General features: G+C 45.3%; 1 protein-coding gene across 3 annotated transcripts in view; it reads left to right on the top strand.

Annotated features, from left to right (window-relative positions):
- The first annotated feature begins 13,931 nt into the window (after positions 1-13,931).
- The window catches only part of CRACR2B (calcium release activated channel regulator 2B), a 33,089-nt gene continuing 23,488 nt past the window's right edge, over positions 13,932-23,532 (top strand). The window contains exons 1-5 of one of the 3 annotated variants that reach the window (XM_069857757.1): positions 13,932-14,108; positions 15,535-15,654; positions 16,733-16,988; positions 18,302-18,413; positions 22,111-22,285. In XM_069857757.1, the coding sequence (XP_069713858.1) occupies positions 16,776-16,988; positions 18,302-18,413; positions 22,111-22,285 (500 nt within the window). In that variant the 5' untranslated portion in view covers positions 13,932-14,108; positions 15,535-15,654; positions 16,733-16,775. Of the gene's footprint in view, positions 14,109-15,206; positions 15,655-16,732; positions 16,989-18,301; positions 18,414-22,110; positions 22,286-23,532 lie in introns of those variants that run through there. The other 2 variants (XM_069857756.1, XM_069857758.1) reach the window with 2 other exon arrangements.

The following is a 23,532-nucleotide window of genomic DNA, read 5'->3' as shown; positions in this document are numbered from 1 at the left end:
ATATGGAGTCCACTTGTATCTGTGCAATCAAAATAACAGTGTCTAGCTGTTTACTGCTTACTAGCTCAAGCTCTTAAAAAGAATAACAAGCAGGATATCTTCAGACCTTAGGAGTAGAACTGGTAGCAGTGTGGTGTTAAGAATAAAATTGTGGAATGTCTAAATATGTCATTTAGGCTATGCAAAGCAAACCTTTTGGGAAAAAGTCCAGCTATATCTGGGCATAATTAGGTGAGTCCAGCCTCTGGAAAAGGAGGGTTAGGAGCAGATTGTAGGCTTGCAGACTAGCTGCAAGCCCTTGGCTGGGCATAGCAGGAACTTGGGAGAGGTTCAGGTGTGGGGAGGCACATCTAACGTGCAGTGAAGGAAAACCTAATGGCCCTCACTGTTATTGTAGCTGATTATTTCTCCATCTCATTCAGCAAAACATCTCTGAATAAGAGGAGTGCTTTTACCTGCCTCAGTTTCCCCTGTGTAAAATGAAGAGGATGCAACTGAGCTCATCTCCAGGTGGGAATTTAAGCTGTAGGTGACCTGTAGGTTGACAGCATGACGGATGTTGAATTCTTCTCTCTTCAGACAAATAGTCCGACTCCTTGTAAAATAAAACTGACTGGCTTATCGACAAGGACTAGCATGGCTGCACTCTGTCTAGGGAAGGTGAGCTGTACGCCTGTGCTAGCAACTGAGGTGAAGGTGAGATGGCATGTTTAAATATTGCTGAGCCTTATTTTCCCCATAATGCTTGCTTGTGCACTAAATGCCTGGTTGGTTGTGGGGTGGGACAGGCAGGCCAGCAGAGCCATTCTGATCTGGTGTAAATCGCTGGCCTCAGCCTTGCTCCCTTCCTTGGCAAGTGCAGAGCTGCTGTGCTTTGCCTAAGAAGGAAGATGAGCATCATGGTTGTGTAGATAAGGTAAAGCATGACCAAAACCTTGTTACTCTTTGCAGTTGTAGCTAGATGCTGTCTGGGATTTGTGCAGCTCCAAGGAAGGGCCAGGCATTGCCTCTGTGGAGAGGGTTGCAGAGCCTCTGTAAAACATGGAGACTTGATGCTGCAGCCCAAAAGGGAAGGTGGTTTCACCCCAAGGGACGATGGCAACAGGGGCTTGAGGAGCGTGAGTGAAGAAACAGCTTTGCAGTAGCCCTGTGGACACAAAGACTTCTGCTGTGTGTTCCTGTTCCACAAGCAGCTCCATCAGCTCAGTGCCCTATGAGAAAGGCTGTGTGGGTGTCCTGGTGTTTATCAGGGCTGAAGACCTATTTAGCAGCAGAGCTGCCAGAGTCTCTCTCTTCACCTGTCAGGTTTTTGAAGTTCTAAGGTGTCTGTTGTCCTGCACTGTGCGTGTGAGATCACAGGAACGAGGAAAAGAATTGAGATTTATTGGAGGGATAAAGGACATATCTGGATATCCCCACAAATAAACATGTTTCTTCCATTGCATGCTTTGCTCCTGTGCTTGAGAGCTGCCTACCCACCTCCTTACCCTCTTTGCCTCTTAAAGGAGTTTGCAAGATCTACTTTTCCTCCCACCCAGACAGATAGGCAGAGGAGTAATCCTCTGCTCTGATACGGATGCACAAATCCCTTTGATTTAATGTGCTTCCATGGCACAAACCCAGTCTTTTGCTTCCCATGCAAATCTGGTTGCTCAGTTGAAGCAGCTAAATGCAAATGAAGCGCTTGTAGCTGTCCTCTCTGGGAACAGTGGTGTGGGCTTTATGAAAAGTGTGCAGATAGCATGGAGAGCAGAGCAATACACAGATTTGTGCTGAAGAGAGGTCAGCATGGCTGTGGCTCATTTGGAACCTGTTTCTGGACTTGTGAGGTGTGATACAAGGCAGGGGAATATTTGAGGCTGTCATTATCAAAGAAATGAGTGTTTCTAGAAATGGATTAACAGTTACTGGTTGTGGGGGGGAGTTGGTTGGTTATTCTCTCTCCTTACACTCTGCTTGCTGCATCAAGTGCAGAAACAACACTGACTGCGATTTGGTGACTCAGCCTGCTCTGACGCCTGGGTCTCTTTCCTCTATTCACGTTGGGCAGATAACTCAGTTTATATTCATGCTTGAGAGCTCTTGCTTTTGCCCAAGATATGGGGAACTGTAATGATGCTTAGATTGGCTTAATCCAATTTGATCTGAAAATCCACTTCTCTGATGTTGCAGGAGGTGGAATTCAAGTGTTTCTACTGAATCAAAAACCTTTCTGGCATCGGTAGATGAAGGCTTTTTCTTTTCAACATATACCACTAAATACACAGGATGTGCATTATTGTTGAATTAGCATTACTATGGGAACTGTAACTTTTTGCATTTCCTGACCTTTATCCATGTAACACTAAGGATTCATTAATGTGGCTCCAAAATCCTATTTTGTGTTTTATAAGCTTTTTTTTTTGTCTGATTGGTACTAAGAGAAGCTTTATAAAGGACCCCAGGAAGAGATTAGAGGCAGAACAAGCTGCAAGGCACAGAAGAGCAGGTTTTGTGCTGTTCTAGCAGCATCCCAGCCGAGGCCATGGTTCAGTGTTAAGCATCACCTCTGTAGCAATGATAAAGAAAATGGTGAGTAAATCCTTCTGCTCAGAGCCAGGTAACTCACTTGGTCTGAGTTTGGGTTTATTTACCTCAGCTACAGAACTAGAGCCTACCCCAAAGGATGTGTGGTTCTAGGTCTGACGCAAAGCTGGGCCTGTGAGGAGTGTAGAGGTGATCGCCCTGGTCTGAGAGGAGCAGAGCTGCCCTCTAGCAGCACAGAGCCCTTCCAGATGGCCCAGAGGATCTCGATGGCTCTGTTGAACCTGTATTAAAGACAAGCGTGATGGTTTGTACTAGTCCTCATAGCCATCTTTTAGTCTGGGGTTTGAAATAGCCATCTTAAAATACAGGTAGGACCCGCCTTTACCTTTTCTTCTCTGCAGGTCCAGTCATCTCTTGCTGCTGTGAGAATGGGGCTGTTTGTAGCTACTCTGTTTGCAGATTGATGACTTCTCTGTTGTTCAGATGGGAACTCCTGGGTGGGAATTTGTGGAGAAACCTCTCTGTAGAGGCTGGGTTTGCCTGCTTGTGACTTTTACGGCAGAGCTTGTTTGCAGGGCAAATATTATCCTTGAGGGCTGACACGAAGAGGCATTTAGGGTGGGTGTGAGCAAAGGGGACAAAACCATACCGGGTTCTAAACAGCCAGCCTGCTAGGATATCTTATATATATTTTTTCTTTGTCAGCTTGCAAGAAGTCCTCAGACCTGACTAGTGGGAGCTGACACAGCTGAGGGCAACTTTGTGCTGCTTTGAGGCACTGGAGATGCCAGTGAGCACAACAAACCTCCATCAGCATCTCCAACTGTCAGCGAGCAGGGGTGGCTTTGCTTCCTTTCGGTGGTGCTGTGGGATAGGGCAATGCTTTGGTCAGTGGCAAGATAGAAGGTGGCATCTCTGACTGCTTTAGTGAGAAAGTTCTGAGGTGTGCATTTCACCCCTGGGGTATGTTTTATGATGCTTTGGAAAGATGCTCTTGGCAGTGTCATCTGGTGCTTTATCTCACTTTTTTTCCTAAGCTCTCTGCACTTTTCTTTGTGGTACAAGTTGCGAAGTATTACAAAAGTGGGATTAGAGCTGAGGCAGGATTCACAGGGGTAGTTTCTAGCCCTGCCCTTGTTCAAATTGGATGTGAGATAGACAGTGAGCTTCCTACAAACACAGCTAGAGTTTCTCCAGGAAGGTGAGCTCAGCATGATATGAGGGATCATCTGCTTTCTTACCACTTCTTCCCCTCTTGCCTAAGGCAGCTCAGAAACAAGCCCTTCTCCTTCACAGCTGTGTGCCAGGCAGGATTACAAGGACCTTTCCTTGGGACCTTGGCAGGTTTTCTTGTGCTGCTTTCTGAACCAGTGGCTACCAGCCTGTGTTGGAAAGGGGATGAGATGCGTAGGGAGCATTGCAAACCACACCTCCTAGCTTGGACCTGCTCTGATAGTCTGTTTACAGTGGCAGTGTTCCTTCTCTGATAGCTTTTTGCTGTGGAGTATATTGCTGGTTCCAGGGAAGGGGAGTGATACTGCTGCTGCTCAAGGTATTTGGGGGCACCTGCAGAGAAAGAAAATGAGATTGTATAATGGGTTGGAGGGAAGGGAAGAAAGTTTCTCCTGGGCGAGGAATTATTTGAGTAGAAGGAAGTCGGAACAAGTTTGTGAGTTGCTGTATCTCAGCAGTTTCTCCCTAGGAACTTTCTGTTCTGACTTCCTGCTTTTGCTTTAAAGCAGCAGAGTAGAAATGGGACAGAGACCTGCTGGATGCAGTGGCATTGCATATCACTGCAGAAAAAGGTTGTTATTCCCTGGTGAAAGAGGGAAAAATTATTGATTGTTTTCAAGAGCTGGAGGTGCTTAACTAACAGATGGTTAATGCTTCCGTTTGGATCACACAGTGTCTTTGCAAATGTTGAACTGAGGAAACTTGCTCTCAGTTCTGATGTGATTCTGCAAATCACTTAACTAATTCTAGTAACTCATTTATTTGGAAAACTGCTGATTTAGAGTAATAGCTATATTAGTTACAATTTCAAAATTAAAGGGGAAAAGTAAGTGCTTAGAATATGTGGGATTGTGATGTTTTCTTATGAAATGGATGTTTTGAGCTGATTAGACTAAAACTTAACGATTTTCTGCTGCATACTTTGTGAAGGCTTAGAATTTTTTCTTTAAAAGCGTTTGTTGGGAAATTTTCCACCATCTCTCATAAGCCTATTTATCTTTCCCCCTTCCCTTTTCTGTAATTCCCTGTCAGTGTCGCTGCTGTGGGCTTCTGACTCAGGGATAGCTGTTATCCGAGCAGAATATTTCCCCTTCCCTACTAATATCATCTTTTTCAGGACAGTTGTACTGGTTGAACAAAAGTACCTCTCAGACAGCATCTGCTTCTAAGTTTGCTTCAAATGCTGTTCCTTACATTGATTACTCCTTGCACTAAGCTGTGCCTGGTATGGAGGCAAAATGTTCCCTTTAGCTGCATGTGTTATCCTGCTTTCTGGAGGGACTTGTGCCTGCTTAAAACATTCTTTGGTTTTCCATCTGGTAGAAGTCTGAGGGTATTAGTATTTTGTTGCAATTGTTCCCCCTGTATGAGAAAGGGAGAGGATATTTCTGATATCTTGTATGAGATTCTGGAATTCTTGGACATACAGACCAATCCTCTCCAGGGATCCAACTCCCTGGATCAAAGACTTCACCTGTGACACCCTCAACAGTCTGACAGCCAAAAGTTGTCTTTACACAGGGCATGGATTTCATCCCTTTCCAGTGCACAGATTACACTGGCTTTTCAGGAAAGGTGTTTTACGTAGAACAGCCAGCACCTCCTTAGCTCACAGGAAGGGTACGAGGTACATCTTTGTACCCACTGTGAGGATGGACACTTAGCTGAGATGTAACCAAGTGCCATGAACCTATGCATACGGCCGTTTTCATTTCTGTGAGGCAGAGAATGGGTTAACTGTCCTCCTGGAAATTGGCTGCACCCAGCTGCCTCTGTGCTGTTTGTTGTTCTAATAGCAGTTGCGGAAAGGTCAAACTGTCCATGGTTCCCATACATTGCTCCTGGGCAAAACCAATACGTTGCTAGCCATCCAGAGGCTTCTCCAGGGAGTTGTGGTGCCTAGAAATCCTCTCTGTACTCATTACTACTTGTTCATATTTGCAAATCATTGTTGTCCCTTAAATGCATCTTATAGACTCCAAGAAATCGCACACAGAATCACTAGGTTGGAAAAGACCCACTGGATCATCGAGTCCAACCATTCCTATCAAACACTAAACCATGCCGCTCAGCACCTCATCCACCCGTCCTTTAAACACCTCCGGGGAAGGTGACTCAACCACCTCCCTGGGCAGCCTGTTCCAGTGCACAATGACCCTTTCCATGAAATTCTTTTCCTGATGTCAAGCCTGAACGTCCCCTGACGGAGCTTGAGGCCATTCCCTCTTGTCCTGTCCCCTGTCACTTGGGAGTAGAGGCCAGCTCCCTGCTCTCCACAACTTCCTCTGAGGTAGTTGTAGAGAGCAATGAGGTCTCCTTTCAGGCTTCTCTTCTCCAGGCTAAACAACACCATCTCTCTGTCGCTTCTTGTAAGACTTGTTCTCCAGCCTCTTCACCAGCTTTGTTGCTTTTCTCTGGACTCGCTCCAGAGCCTCAACATCCTTCTTGTGGTGAGAGGCCCAGAAATGAACACAGTATTCGAGGAACGGTCTCATCAGTGCCGAGTACAGAGGGAGAATAACCTCCCTGGACCTGCTGGTCACGCCGTTTCTGATACAAGCCAAGATGCCATTGGCCTTCTTGGCCACCTGGGCACACTGCTGGCTCATGTTCAGTCGCTGTCAACCAACACCCCCAGGTCTTTGTCATCTAGGCAGCTTTTTAGCCAAACTTCTCCTAGTCTGTAGCACTGCACAGGGTTGTTGTGCCCCAAGTGCAGGACCCGGCACTTGGCCTTGTTAAACCTCATCCCATTGGACTCAAAGTTGAGTTTGGCACCAAAGTTATGGGTCTGATGACAGTGATAGCTGTGGGAAGAAGGCTGACCTTTGGCTGTTGGAGTCCCAAGTCCAATTCATAGGACCGTCCTTGGTGAAAACGCAACAAATGCTGTAGTCCTTTTGGTGGAAGACTGTGTACTTTAAGGGTGGTTCCTGCTGATGAGAAAGCAGCTTCTATTCATGCTGAGGAACAGCTAAGCTGAACCAACACTGTGTGTCTGGCAGCAGCTTATGACAGATTCCCACATCTTCTCAGCATAAATGTGTAATGATACTTTCCTAGTATGCTCTTTTGACAGTTTGTGGCTTAAAATTTTCACCAAAACAGGTATCTTGTATAATAGCCTTTTATGGACAAACTCAGGGAAGAAAAAACCAGACACATCTGCAGCCCATGAATACCTGTGAGATCCTCAACATCCCATGTCAGTAAGTCCCACTCATACTTTCAGGGTTTGCAGAGAACTGCCTTCTCCTTTGATGTGCTACTGCCACTACCCAGTTTTATCCTAAACTTCTGGATTCTTTTCTTAAAGAAAACAGTGACTGAGGACAATTCTTCGCTATGTCCATTTGGAGATTTGTTACACAAGCAACTCCACAAAAAGGATGTTTTTGCATTTGAAGCTTTGCATATCCATGAGGACCTTTTATCCACTTATTCAACAAATGGCTGTTTCTGCTTAATAACTTTGCCTCTGAAGTGCTTCAGGGACACTGACAGAGTGTGTCTAGCTCTCCACCAGCACAGGACAGAGGGATGCCTCCTTTTAGTGTGAATTTTCTCTGCAGGACACCAAGTGGGGTCACATTCCTGAGGGCAGGGGTAGAGCTTTGTGTGCCGGTGGCTCTGCTGCTCTCTATGTGTGAAAGAAGTCTCCAGGGCAGCATTTCTGCTGACGTGTCCTTGCTGAGCTGCAGCAGCCAAGGTGGTGCTCATCAGGTGTCGAGTGTTCCTGGATGGCAGCTGTTCAGTAACTGCTGGCACGAGCCCTAGCAGAAGCGCATTGACTTCTGGTTATTGTCTCTGCTACAACCTGCTCTGCATGCAAGTGCTCCCACTTTGCTAGAGTAAAGCAGGAGAAAATTGCAAGTGATGTTCAATTAAACAACCTGAGGAGCTGCCCTGGATTTATGTAATTTCTTGTAAAGACTATTTTAAGAGCTTTGAATGCCAGCTTATATCTGGAGCTTGTCTTCCTTATGGGGTGTTGCTGCCTGACGCACCAGACCTGGAAGAGAGAAGCAGAAGACAGCAAGGATCTCATTTGCCTGAGTTCTCGGGGCTCAGTATTCCCTTTGAATCAGAAATGATCCAGTGTGTCAGATGTCAAGTGCCAAGTCCTCTGTCTTCTCTTTTTCCCACATCTGAGCTGGCAAAGAAAGTTTGTTTGTCTCCTGCCTACCTGCCGTGCCAGTTGGTCTCACCAACAGGGCAGAGCACTTACTCTGTGATCAACATATTTGGTGTTATGTGGGTGTAATCTACTTACTGACTGTTGAACTCAAAGCAGCATCTACCTTCAGCTTCACAACACTCCTAGCAGTTGTCACCTAACATGAGTAAAGGCTGTATTATCTCTTCAGCTAAAATAACCTGTCTCTCTCAATTATTTTCTTGAGCTGATTGCCTCTGTCCTCTGACAACCGCGTATTTGTGGTAGAACATTAATTGCAGTGGCATCAGTGAGAAACTTGATACTGCTCAGAGCCTTTTCTACTTGACTAAGCAAAAGATATTTACTTATTTACTTACTGATGGCTAACCATGTCCTTTGTGGATATGTAGCATGATCTCCAGCCTATGGAAATTCTTCTACACGAATTCTTCTTAAAGCCAAAGAGTACAATATTGCTGTTTTTTCCATTCCATATAAGATGAATCCTTACGTTAATTTATGAGATAGTCTGTTCTTTTTGAAAAAAAAGTTTCAAGAAACCTGTAAGGCTCTATAAAGTGAAGAAATTTGTAAAATGAGTTGGTTTTAAACTAGCTGATGCTATTAGTCATGTCCAGCCTGGTTCAATATCTTTATCAATGACCTGGATGAAGGCAGTGAGTGCACCCGTAGCAAGTTTGCAGATGGCACTAAGCTGGGTGGAAGCGTTGATCTGCTGGAGGGTAGGGAGGCCCTGCAAAGGGATCTGAACAGGCTGGACCGCTGGGCAGAGTCCAATGGCGTGAGGTTTAACAAGGCCCAGTGCTGGGTCCTGCACTTGGGGCACAACAACCCTGTGCAGTGCTACAGACTAGGAGAAGTCTGTCTGGAAAGCTGCCTGGAGGAGAGGGACCTGGGGGTGTTGGTTGACAGTGACTGAACATGAGCCAGCAGTGTGCCCAGGTGGCCAAGAAGGCCAATGGCATCTTGGCTTGTATCAGAAACGGTGTGACCAGCAGGTCCAGGGAGGTTATTCTCCCTCTGTACTCGGCACTGGTGAGACCGTTCCTCGAATACTGTGTTCATTTCTGGGCCCCTCACCACAAGAAGGATGTTGAGGCTCTGGAACGAGTCCAGAGAAGAGCAACAAAGCTGGTGAAGGGGCTGGAGAACAGGCCTTATGAGGAACGGCTGAGGGAGATGGTGTTGTTTAGCCTGGAGAAGAGGAGGCTGAGGGGAGACCTCATTGCTCTCTATAACTACCTGAAAGGAGGTTGTAGAAAGGAGGGAGCTGGCCTCTTCTGCCAAGTGACAGGGGACAGGACAAGAGGGAATGGCCTCAAGCTCCGCCAGGGGGATTTAGGCTGGAAATTAGGAAAAAAAAAAATTCACCGAAAGGGTCATTGGGCACTGGCAGAGGCTGCCCAGGGAGGTGGTTGAGTCCCCTTCCTTGGAGGTGTTTAAGGCACAGGTGGACGAGGTGCTAAGGGGCATGGTTTAGTGTTTGATAGGAATGGTTGGACTCGATGATCCTGTGGGTCTCTTCCAACCTGGTTATTCTATGATTCTATGATTCTATGTCTTATTGCACGTATGCTAGTTATATTGACAGATCCAAGACCATTGGCTCTTTATGGAAAAAATGTGGTTTGGATTTTGCTTTTAATTGCTGAGAATTTAACTCTTGGCCCAAATATCATTAGAGGAAAAATTGATGCTTTCTCTCTCCACTCCCCAAGCAAAACAACTCAACAAAGCCAAAACCCTGATTAGTAGGAGCAGTTCCAGTGCAAATACGCGTCCTCACTGTTTACAGTGCCAGCGCTGTGACACTGTGTCAGTGTGAGAGAACCTCAAGTGTTGCTGGCTTGTGATGGGCACGGCTGGAGAATGGCAAGTGGGTGTGATGGAGGATTTGTGGCAGTTTCTGGGGGAAAGAATATTGGTTTGGTATGTTGTGAATACCTGTCTGTGTTGAAGACTTATTACATTGACAGTTCTGAGCATGTGTCAGTGCTTTCTGTTGTGTTGTTGAATCAGAAAGCATCAGTGAGTGCAATTTTAAGAAGTTTATTTGTTGGTCACTTGGAATAAAAAGAGAGAACTGTAACTCAGTCTTGAGTTGGCTGCGGGTAGGAGCATAGATTCTGCATCAAACGAGTTTCTCTATGGCAAGATTTTTTTTCAGAAATCAAGAAGTTGGCGTGGTAAGTCGTAAAGCAGTGTTCCTGTTTGAACTTTGGTGAGGGAACAGTGAGTTGCAGCAAATCCCCTTTTTTAAAATACTGTTGAGAATGACAGAGCCCCTTGCAGCTGTCCGTGTTTCTGGGATATACCTCTGTATTTTACTGGCATATCCCGTGATGAAGTCATTCAGCATTATTGCAGCATGGGTTAGCTCAGGGCTATCAAGCTGGGCTAATCTCCTGCTGAATAAACAACACAAAGGTTCCTGGATTCATTCCTGTTTCCTTAAAGAGACACAATCAAGTGCAGGCACTAAAAAGAGAGAGTGAAGTGTAGCTCTAGATATTACACCTGATTTCAGGCTCTCTGTCCAGGGTGTGTATGGGTTTTCTTAGTTTTTTTTAAAAGTAAAATAACCCTTGCAAAACAATTGGTGTTTTCCTACTTTTTCAGTGTATTTATTTCCCTGCCATTCCCTTTGGGAAGGGAGAACCCAACAACCACCCAAACAAATTCCAAACAATGGAAACAAATTTCCTAGAGAAGGAAAAGAGTAAAATTAATTTCAAACAAAGTACACTGAGAAATAACACTTTCTTTCTGCTCTCCTCCTAGCCTTCTCAGGCACCACGGCAGAGTCTTTTAAAACAATTTCTACCAAATGGGTGCCCAGTTCCTTTGAGCAGCTTTTGGAAATTTTTTTGAGCAGCTGTGGGGAAGCCTGTTTGACACGAGGATCTGTGTCATTCCCTGGCAGGATCTCTGCTCTGCTTTCACCTGGTTAGATTTGTATGGTTGTAATTTTGTCAATGCATTTAGAATATGTGCTTTTTTTGCATGCAACTAGGATAATAATTGTAAATATGTGTATTTAATCACTGAATCTCACAGTACTATAAAATCTGAGAACTGTAGATATGACTGTGTCCTACAAGGAGTACTTTTTTAGTAATTAATGACTTTCAAAACATGAAGAGAGAAAGAAAAGTTGAACAAATGAAGCAAGTGGCATATACTTGATATAAAATGGTGCAAGAACCTGTAAAGCTTTTGCTGCCCTTTTCTTTTAAAACCTCTCCAATACTTAGCTGCTCCCAAGCGAGGCTTGTATTCCATAAGCAAGCAACAAATACATTGTACTACAGCATCTTGGCATGCTCCTGCTGTGTGTTTGTAATTTACTCAAGCAACAGCTTCTGCTGCAGGGATTCCATACCCCAGCCCTTTATCTACTTCTCTTTGTGTAGTGGTCTCTCATGCTTGGGATCAAACCTGTCTCATTCAGCATGTGTGTTGAGCATGATCAATGCACACCTAAACACTCAATGAATTCCTTCACTTGAAGTTGTGAGACTTTTTCTGCATTAGGAGTAGAAAGGAAAGGGTGAGTGTTCTTCTGTTTAAAGAAATGGCTTAAATATTTAGCTTTAGTATGGGGCTGTTTTTGTTATTTCTAATAATATTGTCTTAGGCAGAGATAGAGGAGGATGTCTTTTGGGAAACTTCCCAGCAAGTATCTGAGCAGTTTAGTTTGTGGTACACCTTGGGCTCCTACTGTGTACATATAAGATTCTTCTTTAATTTTCCCCTTTACAACCACGTCACCAAAAATTCAGTGGTACAGGAGAGCAGAAACCTGCTGTCCCTTATAGCTCCACAGGACCCAAATGCTGCACTTGGCTCTGGAATCCTGTAATCCTAGGTAAGCCCCTTGGCCAGCTGTGCTTAGTTTTTCCTCCTTCATTAACTGTTGATTCATTGTCTTGCATTGGGGTAGTACTGCTAGGAATGTTGTGTATTCAGTGTGTGTACAATGCCCTGCGGTGACTGGGGCCATCTGAGGACCAGCTGTGGAAAATTTGGCTGTGCTCCCCACTTTCCTTTCCCCTTTGTCATCAGGCAGTGGAAAAAAATACCAACTAAAGTTGTCATGTGCACACGGTGATCACAGTCACATAGATAAAGACTTGGTTGTTGATAGTATTTTAGCTATCACTTTTCTTTACCTTTTCAACACTGCTTGCTGGTACAACAAGGAGCTTTTTGAGACAATAAACTGGAAATTATGACAGTGTAACACTACCTTTTTCAGGAAAAGCACACTGTGTCTGTTCTTCAGTTTGTTGAAATCTGCAGTTTCTTCAAGTTCTGTGCTCAAGTTTTTCATTCTTCAGCTTTGAGACTCAGGAACTATTTTGATGCTTGCATTCACATGTAATTATCAGTCTTCAGGAACCGAGTCTTAAAATAAAGTGCCAGCTGTCACAAGAATCAGAATCAAATTGGAGGAGGTGACAATCTATAAGCATAGGCAGGTGACATAATTTACCCAGAGCCATATGGCAAACTAAGTTAGGATTAAAATTCAGGTCTTGTAATTTCCCCAAAGAATGTCATGCCTATGGGATCCAGCCACCCTTCTGGCACAGTTTTGCACAGGGCAAACTGCAATTTGTGCCTCAGGTGGTTAAAATGTGCAAGCCAGACTGGTCTGAGTTACTGCTCTGTAGAAATGCAAGACCTGGTGGTAGCTGTCCTTAGTGGCAGTTGAATTTCCCATTCTGTGCTGTGTCTGAGAAGATCCGTTTGCTTTCCAGGCTCTGGGAAAGCTGTCTTGCAGGAGCAGCTGAATTTTTGCTTGCTGGGCCCCAGCATACAACATGGCAAGAGGTATCTGGTGTAATCCACAGGTCCTGAAGACTGGCTTTCTCTTGAGCTCAGGTTGTTCAGATGTTAGACGCTGCCCAAATCTGGAGTGTGCCGTATCAGAGCTGACCTTGAGCACAATCAGCTAAACCCCTGGGGTGGAAGAAGAGGGGGCTGCAGAAGAATATTACACACCAAGGTTAACCAGGGTACTTGGAGTCTGTTAGTGCCCCCATGTCCCTGGTGCTTCCAGATCTCCCTGCCTTATTTTTTGGAATATGCCACAGTTACTAGGTGTGAAGGTGGCAGGAAGCACTTGTTTGAGCTAAGGCTGGGACCATCTCTCTTGTGGAGTGGGTGCTGGTCAAACTATATACCCAGAAAAAACAGAAGAGTCCTGTGAAGCTTTGTCAGCACCCAGTGATTGCAGTAGGTGCCCCATGTTTATTGCCACATTCATGGGATCAACGAATGTTTTCATACAGGCTCAAAAGGAGCTTGGACGAATACCTTGGAAGACAAAGGAGGAACCACATGACTCAAGAGTTGACACAGGCTGACAGTGCCTAGAGGCTGGCAGATCTCTTCAGGGAAGCCTTTTCTGTGCTTGCCCTGCTATTACTCTTCCCTCACCAGCCGTTCCTAGCCACTGTTGCGGGCAAGATGCTGGGCTAGATGAACTCTGTCATGATCCCTTGCAGATGTTCTTATTATGGAAATCAACAACCCAAGATGCAGAGGTTATCCTGACTCCAGACTAGGTGTGGAAATGAATTCTTAACTGGTGCTGACTCAGTGACTACCTTGTCCTGGCAGAAGAGATCTGGAAAAATTAATCCTGTCAGGAAGTTTTGGTAATGACCCATGGCTTTGTCACTGGAGGTGGTTTGGCTGCATCTCACTGGGGAAACTTGGCAGGTTTGTCTGACCAAAAGTGTTATTTACCCATAGGTATTTTTTCCCTTTTTTCCAGTTGCATCAGGCAAGTATGAATCTTCACAAGCTCATCTTTCTGTACCCAACCCAGCTCTGCTGGCCTCACTTTTGTGTGCCATTCCCCAGTTTTAGTACTGTAGTGATCCCAGACTCTTCCAAAGTTGTCCTTCAGTGATGTTCTTCCTCTTGCTGATGAAGCTGCTTCCATGGTATTTTGAAGGGATGATCCCTTAGAAACAGAGGTCTGTCAGAGCTGCAGTGTGTTTTGTTTACTGGGGCTCTCTCTCATTTGCCACTTTGTTCTGCGACAAGTGCTGTCTCGCCATTGACAGAGCCACATCTGGCTTGAAGCCACATGAAGCAGCTAGAACAAGGGACACTCCACTCTGAACATTGAATTAATGGGATTGGTCTTTTATTTGTGAGTGAAGTCCATTCAGACTTGTCCATGTCAGGCTCCCAGCTCTTCTAATTACAAGGCTTTTAGTTCAGTCAGTATTTGGGAGCTACAGTATAGCTGGGCTTTTGATAAAATGAGGAGTTGCTAGCGGTAGGAATGTAGTGGGTCCAATTTCAGCTAGCAAATTCATCTCTGAGAGAACATCCTCCTCGTATAACCTTTTGTTTGCTGCAGCAGAGCTCAGGAGACATCGTCTGCCTGGGCTGCTCTGGCTTTTGAGATAGAAACGATGACGCTCCTAACAAGAAAGTAAGATTATCTTTACTTCTGGGGAAGTCTAGGCAGCTAGAGGGATGTTTCAGGGAATATATTTCTTATTTGCACTTTTTTGTATTGTGGCTGCTTTCTGCAATCCTGTCGTGTCTCTTAATTTGAACATGGTTTTGTTTTCTCCCCTGCTGCCACGTGCATCATTCACTGTCTGGTACGGGGAGCTGCTGTGCTGAGACTGTGTCTTCACAGAAGCAAATGGTCTGGCAAACAGCTTCAGCAAGTGGCCTACAGCAGCCAATAATTATCACTCATCACTGTGGCTATGTGATTTCTCAGCTCAATCACCTGTAAAATCTATGCAGCATATTTGGGTCTTTTTTTTTTTTTCTTCTTTTCCTTTCAAGGCTAGCTTTGCAACTTTGACTTGAATAAAAAAGCAAGCTGAGATTCTTTCCAACTTCTTTACTACTAACACATATAGACTTGCCATCAGAAGCAACTGTTCAGCTAACGGACAACATCAAGTTTTAGTTTCCAAATTTTGCTGTGTTGGCTCCATAACACAAAGAATGCTTGGTAGGAGGGATTGACTGATAAAGAGCAACAGAGAAAGACACACCCTGCCTTTGTGCTTTTCATGCTTTCTTCCCTCCTTTCTGTAGTGTTCCCCAAAGCTTTTGTCCAGCTTAGTGTCCTTCCATCGCTTGAAAGGAATATCTGCTTGACTAGAAACATATAATAGTACCTGTTTACAGGGAGTTTTCTTCAGAGTTTCACATAAATATCTTCTCAAGTGCTGCTAAATGGAGGTGCCCTGAAAAAACCCAGTGATTTGAAAGGGAGTAGCAGAGTGTTCTGCTTGTTCTTTGAAGCAGAACCACCGTCTGGTTTATGAACCAGCAGTAATGAACAGTTGGATAGTATGGTGCATAATTGCATTCTCCCTTTGTGTCAGTTTCATGTAGTTCTTGCATTTTCCTGGCCATCATGTTTTTTAACCTCTCATTGTAATAATAGTGCAAACAGAATCAACTTATTTGTTATCATGGCATCTGTACATGGCTTTAAATTTCTTGGAGATTAAAAGAAATGAAACAACCCTCAGGACCTCCTTGTCTAGTACTGTTTAAATCTCTCAGCTTGCTTGCACAGCTCATTCTGCCCTGTAATGCAGAACACAGGTCTGCAGAAGGAGAAGTCTAAAGCAATCAGTGCAACAAGGCTTAAAAAGTGTGATGCTGCTGCTGAAGAAAAGCTGTCTGGAGAGTCTTACATGGCATCACTAAGTTGTAAGGTGAGTTGAGGTAGGGATGTGTTGTCTACATCTTTACAATCACAGTGCTGTGCTTAAAGAAGTGCTCTCATTCCTAACCTTTTTGGTTTAGGTACCAAATGGGAATAATAATGGGAATTATTTTCTTTGGCCTCTGATATGTCCCCATAGTCATGTGGTTTCCTTCCTATAAAGGTGAACATTTCAGATTAAAATTCTGTTTGGCAGCTTGCAGGCTCTCAAAACAGAGGCTGGGAGGCAAAGGCAGCAGGAGTGCCCAGCTTGTTAAATTTTTCCCTGTGTAGGAATTGCCTGACTTTTTTTTTGTGCTGTAGTAACATGAAAGGAGGTGGAGTTGCTTTTTGGGAAATGTTAACAAGAAAATATAAGAGGTGGAAGACCAGCCAGTGAACGTAGACAGGAGGGGTGGGAGAGACATTCCTTCTTCTCTTTCCTCTGTCACTTACATGGATCTTGCCGCTCTGCATTCTTGCAATTGTGGTGCAGTTGGTACTCAAAGGTGATGCAGAAAAGCAACAGGAGGAGGAAAACCGCGTTATTACCAGAGGAACCCAGACCAGAGAGAAGCTTCTTGGTCAGGGCATCCAGGGAGCTGTGCAAGAGCTGGGAGGTGGCCCTGCTTGTGGTATTTGATTACCCTGTCTCAGCTAATGTGGGACATCACTGTGCTCCCATGCAGATTTATCTGCATGCTTTAATGTTCCCTTCCTATCCTTTCATCTCTGCTGAAACCTTCTCTTGGCACCTGGCTTTCAGCAGCAGGGAACTCTGAGTGCCCTGTAGGTCCAAGCCAGAGGGGAAATGGTGAAAGAGCTTCATTGCTTGGTGCAGGGTCTGAAGTCCATCACAGTGTGGAGCATTACAGCTGTGTTTGTAGGCTTGGTTATGCCTGTGTTGTGTATAGTATGTATGTATGGTGCACACTTTCTGCATGCTGTCTGTCTTCCCCCCTCCCCTTGGTAACAGCTACAAGTGCTGAATATTGTTCTTTCAAACCAACAAGGCACATAACTAGATGATGTGTGGAGTGGAAGTGGAGGGTCATGTTTGACTGGGATTTCTCTCTCCTGCCCTGCAGCTCTTGTATTTGCCCCTGCCCTGAGGAAGAAGACTTTGAGAAGATGGAGAACCAGAGGGAAGTGCTCTTGGGATATGTGCTCTGGGAAGGAGAAGAGGAAGGACATGAGGAGGATGGGATGGCTCCTGGTGCTTCTCCTTCCAGCAAAATGAGCAAAATGGAAGATGTGCAGGTGGAAATGCTCGAGAAAGCAAGGGAGCTCTTCCAGCTGTGTGACAAGGACAAGAAAGGTTTTATCACCAAGGTGGACATGCAGGTGAGGGAAAAGAATCCTTCCCTTTTCCTGGGAGGAAAAGTCATAGATGGCAGAATCTTTCATCATGTGGCATGTCTTTATTTTTGTGAAGTGTGGATGTGCACGTGGGCTCTGTCTCACTCAGATTTCTGGGAGCCAAACTTTACCACAGCTGGCTCCTAGGAAGCAAAAATCCCAGGAAGGCCTTGGACCTGCAGGGAATTTCTGGGACAAGTGGGACAGCAATTCCAAATTTTTGAGGAATCCACAAAATAAAAAAAAAATCACAAACATCTTATTGAAAAAAGCTGTATAACTTTTTTGTCTCAGTCATTGATAAAGCCTGATCTCAAAAAGTCACTTCAGGTCTAAGCTATAAATTTGCTGTAGAATAGTGTATTTTCCTGCTTTCTGTTAAAACCAATATTTGATAATAGAATCTATAGTTCTTTGTGAGTTTTATTTTAATGGTTTATCAGGAAGGTTTCATGCAGATTTTTTTTTCTTCTGTCTCATCTCTCCCTCCATCTATAATTAATATTTGGCAGATGCATGCTGGTTTAATTACTGACTCACTTTGTTCTGGGTTGTGCAATTCCTAATTTTGTATAGTTACATTAATATATATTTATTAAGCTTTTACCTAAACATGCACATTTAATGGACAATAATAAGGTTCTAGTCTGCACCTCTTCTTATTTTGAAGCTTCTTTGAGTGCCCCTTCACAGTAGGTGCTCTACACGTCTTACGGAGGGAAAGGTCTCTGCTCCTTGTCTGTGCTGTGGGGATGGTGTTACAGTCCCAACAGGCAGAAGAAAGCTGTGATGGACTGAACGATTTCCTGCAAGAGCTGGGAACTGAATCCAGACACCCACAAATCTGTCCTCCCTCTCTGGCCAAAGAGATGGAGCTGGTACTCAATGTGCCCATAGGGAGCTCCCCTGGACACAGCAGTGGTCACCGGAGGGTGGCAGTGCCCGAGGGCAGCCACCTTTGGGCAGGGCTTGGGCAGGGGTGTACAGTGAACTGGGAGGCAGCAGGTCTGAAATTGGGGGGAAGAGGGTTAAGCTCCCTCCAAACAGAATAACCTGAAGCTCCCTCTCTGCAGTCCTGGTTGAATCATCCAGTAATGGAAAGCATTGTCATATCAGTGGGTCCAAACAGGCATTTGTTCCATCTCTCAGCTGTACTGGCAGACTGTCGCGTCCCAGCCAGGATGCGTTGCTGAAAGGACACATTGCTGTGGGCCAACCTGAGGACAGCAGGGACAGGAGCTAGGCACAGGGAAGGCTTGAGTCATGCCTTAGTTTTGTTCGTTCTTTTGTCTCTGCAGCGGCTCCAGAGTGAACTCCCCCTAACACTTGAACAGCTGGAGGCTGTTTTTGATAGCTTGGAACAGAACAATAATGGATACCTGACGCCTGTGGAGTTCAGCGTGGGATTAGGTAAGGTCTGCCCAGAGTCAGAGGAAGGAAAAAGCCCAGCTATGACATGAAGTTTCGTGCTGGCAAGAAAGAAAATGAAATGGTTCTGCTGAAGCTGTACCAGCTGTACAGGGCATTGCCTTGTGCTTAAGTGAATGTTATTGGGAAAAGCGTGTATGTAATACTGCTGTCCTCTTTTGTGAGGCTTTGCATCGTCTTCTTCCACAACCATTACCTGCCTGTCTGATAGAGTCAGATTCTGAATGTCTCCTACTGGAGAATGGTATATTCTGCAGCCTGTAGGCCATGGGATACACAGTTGTTCATATGAATAAGGACCCTTGTCAGATGAGGGTACAGAAATATGCCCCTTGGCAACTGCCTCCAGCTGGTTTAGTCAGTGCTGTTCAAGGATATTAGGAAGAGTCCTGTTAGTAGGCTAGCGTACTGGCAAATGAGCTTTGGTTTTCCTCTTACTGTTGGCATTTCCAAACACTAGGAGATTGTTAATCCCATATCAGAGTTGTCATCCAGCAGCACAAGCAGTGCAAGAGGTGTTAAGGAGGAGGAACCTCCACAGTACTAATAACCTTAGTTTTCTTAGGTGGTTGTAAGCTCTCAGAAAATCTGCACCCTTCCTTGAACCTGTAGATGTGTTAATGGGATCAAGTCAAAGCAAGGGAACAGGGGCATCCAGGGTTTTCATAGGGTCATAGAATCATAGAATAGTTTGGGTTGGAAGGGACCAGTCCCCAATCCCCTGCCATGGGCAGGGACACATCCCACTAGATCAGATTACCCAAGGCCCCATCCAACCTGGCCTTGAACACCTCCAGGGATGGGGCATCCACAACTTCTCTGGGCAACCTGTGCCAGTGCCTAAATCTGCCCCTCTCCAGTTTATACCCATTGCCCCTAGTCCTATCACTACAAGTCTTTGTAAAAAGTCCCTCCCCAGCTTTCTTGTAGGCCCCCTTCAGGTACTGGAAGGTCGCTATATGATCTCCTCAGAGCCTTCTCTTCTCCAAGCTGAACAAGCCCAACTCTCTCAGCCTGTCCTCACAGGGAAGGTGCTCCAGCCCCTGATCATCTTTGTAGCCCTCCTCTGGACCTGTTCCAACAGCTCCATATCCTTCTTTTGTTGAGGATTCCAGAACCGGACACAATACTCCAGATGAGGTCTCACAAGAGAGGAATAGAGGGGCAGAATCACCTCCCTTGACCTCCTGGCCACACTTCTTTTGATGCAGCCCAGGATACGGTTGGACTTCTGGGCTGTGAGCGCACATTGCTGGCTCATATCAAGCTTCTCATCAATCATCACCCCTAAGTCCTTCTCTGCAGGGCTGCTCTCAATCACATCATCCCCTATCCTGTATTGAAATCAGGGATTGCTCCGACCCAGGTGTAGGACCTTGCACTTGTTGAACCTCATGAGGTTCTCAGAGGCCCACTTCTCCAGCCTATCCAGGTCCGTCTGGATGACATTCTGTCCTTCTGGTGTGGCAACTGCACCACTCAGCTTGGTGTCATCTGCAAACTTGCTGAAGGTGCACTCAGTCTCACTGTCTATATCATTGATGAAGATATTAAACAGCACTGGTCCTAGTACAGACCCCTGAAGTAATTTTCAGAAGTAGTTGAGGAGGCTTTTCAGTCACAGTATCCTGATTTCTCAGGTTGTGGTTGTTCAAGGCTTTTTGACAGCTTGGAGAAGGGTAGGTCTTTTTTGGTGCTTGAATTTGAATGGCCAGAAACAGCTAGCCCTGAAAGGAGAAGCCTCAGAATAAGCCTGTAAAGCTGTCTATTGGGCCAGCCTGTTCTGGGAATATGTTAACCCATTGAGTGCTTGCTGACTGTGCCAATTTCTGCCTTGTGTCCCTGCTTGTGGGAGTGAAGTTTTGTAGGCTTTTTCTGCTGCCTCTGCCAGAAGCAAGAGTCATGTTGGCAGCATGGGCTCTCCTGCCCAGTGTTGTGTAGAAGGTGAATAGGTGCCATTTGGGCACCTTGGCATCGACAGCACCCTCTGTATAGACATGATTATTCCCAAATCTCATTTTTTAAGGCATATAAAATTGTCATAGATGGACAGAATGAGGGTACCTGCCTCAGTGCCATTGCTGGCAGAGATAAGCAACGTTCCTCTTTGTGTCAGTCACCCATCATCAGGTATCACCATGTTTTGGTATCCTGGCTCCGTGGAACTTGCTCCACTCTAGGAAAACACTTGATTTTGGCATTTCTTTTCTTTATGGTTGTTTGTTTCTGGCTTTACTTAAATCCTTTTCAGACCGTCCCTAACTCGTGAGTGTGGCTTGGCATGTTGCTCTCCTCCTTCTGGAGTGTGCAGGGGTGGAAATCAAGGGAAACAGTTCAAGCTGCGATCAGCTCTGCTTCTTGAGAGGGTTCCTTCCATTGCCTTTGAGAGGGTACAGGGTACACCAGTACAACTGAAAAAAGAGCATCCTTTTAAAATGTTCCATTTAAATCAATCCAAGAGCCTTCTAGGATGTCAAAACAGTCTTCAGATAATTTTCTACCTCGATTTTCCCAGCTGTAAAAGAGGCATAATGAATGATAATGACTCTTCCTTTAAAGCGGACATCCAAAGTGCCTAATCTATGCCCATCTCCTTAATTAACTGTCTGAGCCTCAGATTTTAAGATGAGTAGGGCCTGTATCTCCACACTGCAAAGTTTTTTTGCAGCACATTTTAAGAGCGGAAGAGAAGCAGCTAGGCTCTGGACATACAGAGCTTAAGAAGTGGTCGAGTTAAGTCATTTGAGGCACACAAATAGTGGATGTTTTTCCCCTTAGAGCAGCTTCATGTTCTCATCTGTGCTCTGAACATCCTTGGCTCCTGGCCCTGTAGCTGGGATGTCATTCTGCCTTTTGAAGCCAGTAGATGTGTTTTGGAAAGGAAGAGTTGCTGCTAGTGGAAGTCTGACCTCTTGTATACAGGATAGGGGCCTGCGTTTTGGATAGGATTGCTTGATTTGTTTCTTTGAGAAGAATTTGTTCCCAGTACCAGTATTTGTCATGTGCCTTGCATAGCGTGAAGTTCTCATGGCATTACTGTCCCAGCATGGAACAGGATCCAGACAGCTGGAAGCTGTCCATACGTGGGGTGAGGCAGGAGGGGCTGTTCCAAGAGTAAGTGTGTTTTGTTTGGACACTCTACGTGATCCCAGCAAGAGGCGGCCCTTGTCCTGTAGCACTTGAATCAGAACAGATGCAGCACATGAGAAGGGAAGGGCAATGGCCTCCTCACTTTTTTATTTTTTTTTTTAAGCTGGGGCACTGAGGTGTGATGCTATTCAGTGCTGGGCTTGTGGTCCCAGAGGGAGCTTGTAGCGTCAGTGGTGAGTGAACCCACAGCACCGCTCCATGGGAGTGAAGTGACCTAATGCTGCACACTTCACATGCTGAGAATCCAAGACTGTGGGCGATAGATCATCTTCATGCAGATGTGAGCAGAGTCCTAACAGTCTGTTGTTGGACTGGGAGCCAGTTTCAGTCCCGGCATTGCAGACTGGATGCAGACGTCACTTGAGACATCAGAACAGCGGCTCTTTACTGACCAGGAGCTGTATTCTACACCAGCAGCTTGCAGGCAGCTTCTCATGGGGCTTTGTTGGGCTGCCACTTAAACTGCAGCTTATTAAATGTCATCCAATTTGACTTTCTTTATTCTACTTCTTCCCTTCTCCTTCACCAGGGAAGTTAATAGGGGTTGAATTGTGTCAAGGGGCTGGTAAAATGGATCATTCCAGACATGAGGAGACTTTTGAGTCAGGCTGGTCAGATGACTTGGACCCGGCAGATGATGATGATGAAGAGAAACGATTCTGTTCTATGATGGAACAGCTTGGAGCAGCCCACATGTTTGAAGAGTAAGTAGGAGAGTTGCATGGCATTACTTCTGCCCTGTTTTGATCTTAAAATACCAAAACTTGAGAATACCAGCAAAGACCAAATAGGTGAACAGAGCTGCTTGCTTTCTGAAGCACTGCTTGGTCTTTCTGTTCTGCTGTCTTGGGTTTTCACGTGCTTGGTAAAAAATACAGTGAAGTCTGGGTTTCCCCATTAGTTTTCAATAACCTTTAGCACAGTGCTTTTCGCAAAGAGCTTCCTAAACTAGAGTTTATACCACAGCTGTAAAAACGTAGCAGCTGGTGGTGTGAAAGCCTGTCTGCACACAGCAAATGAATAGAAGCATGTGAGGGTTAGACAAGGTGAGGAGGATGAGTGTTCTCTCTGTTCCAGTGGGCAACTGTTCGCATATGTTCAGATAATCCTAGTTCTAAGAGTCTTTGTGAAGGAATTGTGCTCAAGAGTTGTTTAGGACTGTGTTGATCTTGAAGAATATGAAAGGCTAAACTGGGCAAAGGATGCTCACCTGAGCCTTGAACTTTGATATTAATATGTGTGTGGCACCAGTAGAGTCTGTTGGCCCCAGTGTCATTCAGCGTTTTTTTCAGTGCCTTCCCAAATGAAACATAATCAGTTGAATCATAGCATCATAGAATCATAGAATAACCAGATTGGAAGAGACCCACCGGATCATCGAGTCCAACCATTCCTATCAAACACTAAACCAGGCCCCTTAGCACCTCGTCCACCCGTGCCTTAAACACCTCCAGGGAAGGTGACTCAACTACCTCCCTGGGCAGCCTGTTCCAGTTCCCAGTGATCCTTTCTGTGAAGAATTTTTTCCTAATGTCCAGCCTAAACCTCCCCTGGTGGAGCTTGAGGCCATTCTCTCTTGTCCTGTCCCCTGTCACTTGGGAGAAGAGGCAAGCACCCTCCTCTCAGGTAGTTGTAGAGGATGTAGAGGAGTTGTAGAGTTCTTACTGATGTGCATCTGCTGGGGCTGGGATGCCCAACAGCATCTGTGGCAGCCCTTTTTTTCAAGTATCATAGTCCAACAGTGCTGCTAGTTTGCTGGGAGAAGCCCAGTTAGGGCAAGAGAGGGACAGGACTGGAGACAGAAGCTGAGAGTGAAGGAGTTTGCTCTTTTCAGGGCTGCATCTGTCATGAAATAGATTTTTTTTCCCTCTCATTTGTATTGTGATGGGAAGCACCTGCATGTTTCTTTTAATGCTAAACAGCTTCTGTCCTGAAAAATTCTGGAAAGCTG

The sequence above is a fragment of the Phaenicophaeus curvirostris genome, chromosome 5 (genome assembly GCF_032191515.1).
Source record: "Phaenicophaeus curvirostris isolate KB17595 chromosome 5, BPBGC_Pcur_1.0, whole genome shotgun sequence".
NCBI classification, from domain to species: domain Eukaryota; kingdom Metazoa; phylum Chordata; class Aves; order Cuculiformes; family Cuculidae; genus Phaenicophaeus; species Phaenicophaeus curvirostris.
This window is presented reverse-complemented; position numbering and strand designations above follow the sequence as displayed.